Here is a 1,696-nt window from a genome sequence, read left to right as displayed (position 1 = left end):
ATTATAAGTTATTAAATAAATATATATTATAATATTAATAATTTAATTTTAGCTATAATAGGCATGGTTATTATATATTTAAGTTAATTTTATTAAAAAAGGGGTATTAAGTAAGTAAATTAAGAAAGTTAGTAATTATAATAAAGCGCTTTTTACTTTTTTAAAACTAAATTAATAATAATAATATATAAATAAAGCCATGTAAACCTAAAATACTTATTAATTTTTATATTTATTATAAATACTAGTAGGCTTATAGCCCATGGCATGCTAAAATTATATTATTAAAAATTAATAATTATAGCTAAAGTAGTAAGTAATTAATATTATATTTAATTTTATAAATATAGGTTATATAGTATTTAAAAATAAAAAGTAAGGCTAAAAATATTAAATAATAATATTTTAAAAACTTAATAGTAAAAATAAGTTATATAATAATACTTTTTTTAAATTAATTATAGTAAACTTAATACTGTAATATTTAAATAGTAAAAAAAAGTTATATAATAATACTTTTTTTAAATTAATTATAATAACCTTAAGTAATTTTACTATTTTACATAATTTTTAATAAAGCTCACGTGACTAGGAGCCGGGACCTATAATTAACATGCGCTTTGGCCTTTACTTTGTTTCGGCCACGCGAAATCAGTCTCCAATCACATACGGGAGGCCCGCAAGCCCTTTTTGTTCACCAAGGAGTACCGCGTTTACTCTTCCATTTGGTACCTGCAACACTATTCCTCCCTTCGAAAAGCAGCGGTGGGGGATTGGCGGTGGGATGACACCTCAATCCAGGGGCTTGACGAATATCTTAGCTGGATCTTGAAGGACCCCGCGGCGGCAGCCGAAAGGATTTGGACAACTGGCGCCCTCCTTTCCGACCTGGGCCTTACACCAACATATGCACACTATCCCTTTCAACACGAACAGAGCCAGCTCGCTCATGATCCAGAAGGCCAAGAGTCCTCTCGCGGCGCATGGACATTCCCGGAGGAAACACCTCCACCCTTTTTTGCATTGTTTGATCTGCCGCCATCCAGCAACCCACCGCGCGTCTGGGCGCCTCCGCGTCCTCCGACAAAGACCAAAGGGACAGAAACCTGGCAGCTGACAGCTGAGCGCCGGACATCCGTGCCCCGACAATGCATGTTGGTTTCCCAAGCAAGCTCGGCTCTTTCTCGGGGCCGGCGACTCGTTTCCCCCGCTCTGGTTGACTTCCGGCCATGGCGGCGACTGGGGATGCCTATTTTTGATTCGTGGCGCATGCACTTGCTGCGTCTGTTTGACTTTCCGCGGAATCCAGGAGACGTTGTACCAACTCCTGACAATGGCTTCTTGGAGGTTGTGCCCAGGGACCCGGAGGCGCAGGCGCGCGTGCCGCTCGCGGACTATACTGGGAGGTTGTTGGCTCTTGTTGGTGCTCAACGCGAGGATGATTATAAGTATGGTGTTTTTGGAAGTGTCAGAAGGGAGGTTGTCCCGTAAATGGATGCTGAATGATCGATCCAGGTCCAGTGGCTTTGATCCAGCGGGGGACTCCATGCACGATTGTCACATTACTGGGTTGATGATGTCTTTATTCGGTCTTATACTATCCATGGGTCTTCTTCTATAGCTTTCAACCAACAAGGTCCAGGAATCGCATGATATACCGGGTGTCCTTTAAGTGGCCAATACAAATATTCCTACT

At 40.2% G+C, this 1,696-nt stretch overlaps 1 protein-coding gene across 1 annotated transcript; it reads left to right on the top strand.

Annotated features, from left to right (window-relative positions):
• Positions 1-613: 613 nt before the first annotated feature.
• DSM5745_09868 (uncharacterized protein) lies at positions 614-1,491 on the top strand (the record flags this gene model as incomplete). Its single annotated transcript, XM_026751884.1, has 2 exons — positions 614-765; positions 822-1,491. The coding sequence occupies 2 exons, from the start codon at positions 614-616 to the stop codon at positions 1,489-1,491; spliced, it is 822 nt and encodes a 273-aa protein (XP_026599616.1).
• Positions 1,492-1,696: the final 205 nt, after the last annotated feature.

The sequence above is a fragment of the Aspergillus mulundensis genome (assembly GCF_003369625.1).
Source record: "Aspergillus mulundensis strain DSM 5745 chromosome Unknown scaffold_13, whole genome shotgun sequence".
Taxonomy (NCBI): Eukaryota; Fungi; Ascomycota; class Eurotiomycetes; order Eurotiales; family Aspergillaceae; genus Aspergillus; species Aspergillus mulundensis.
This window is presented reverse-complemented; position numbering and strand designations above follow the sequence as displayed.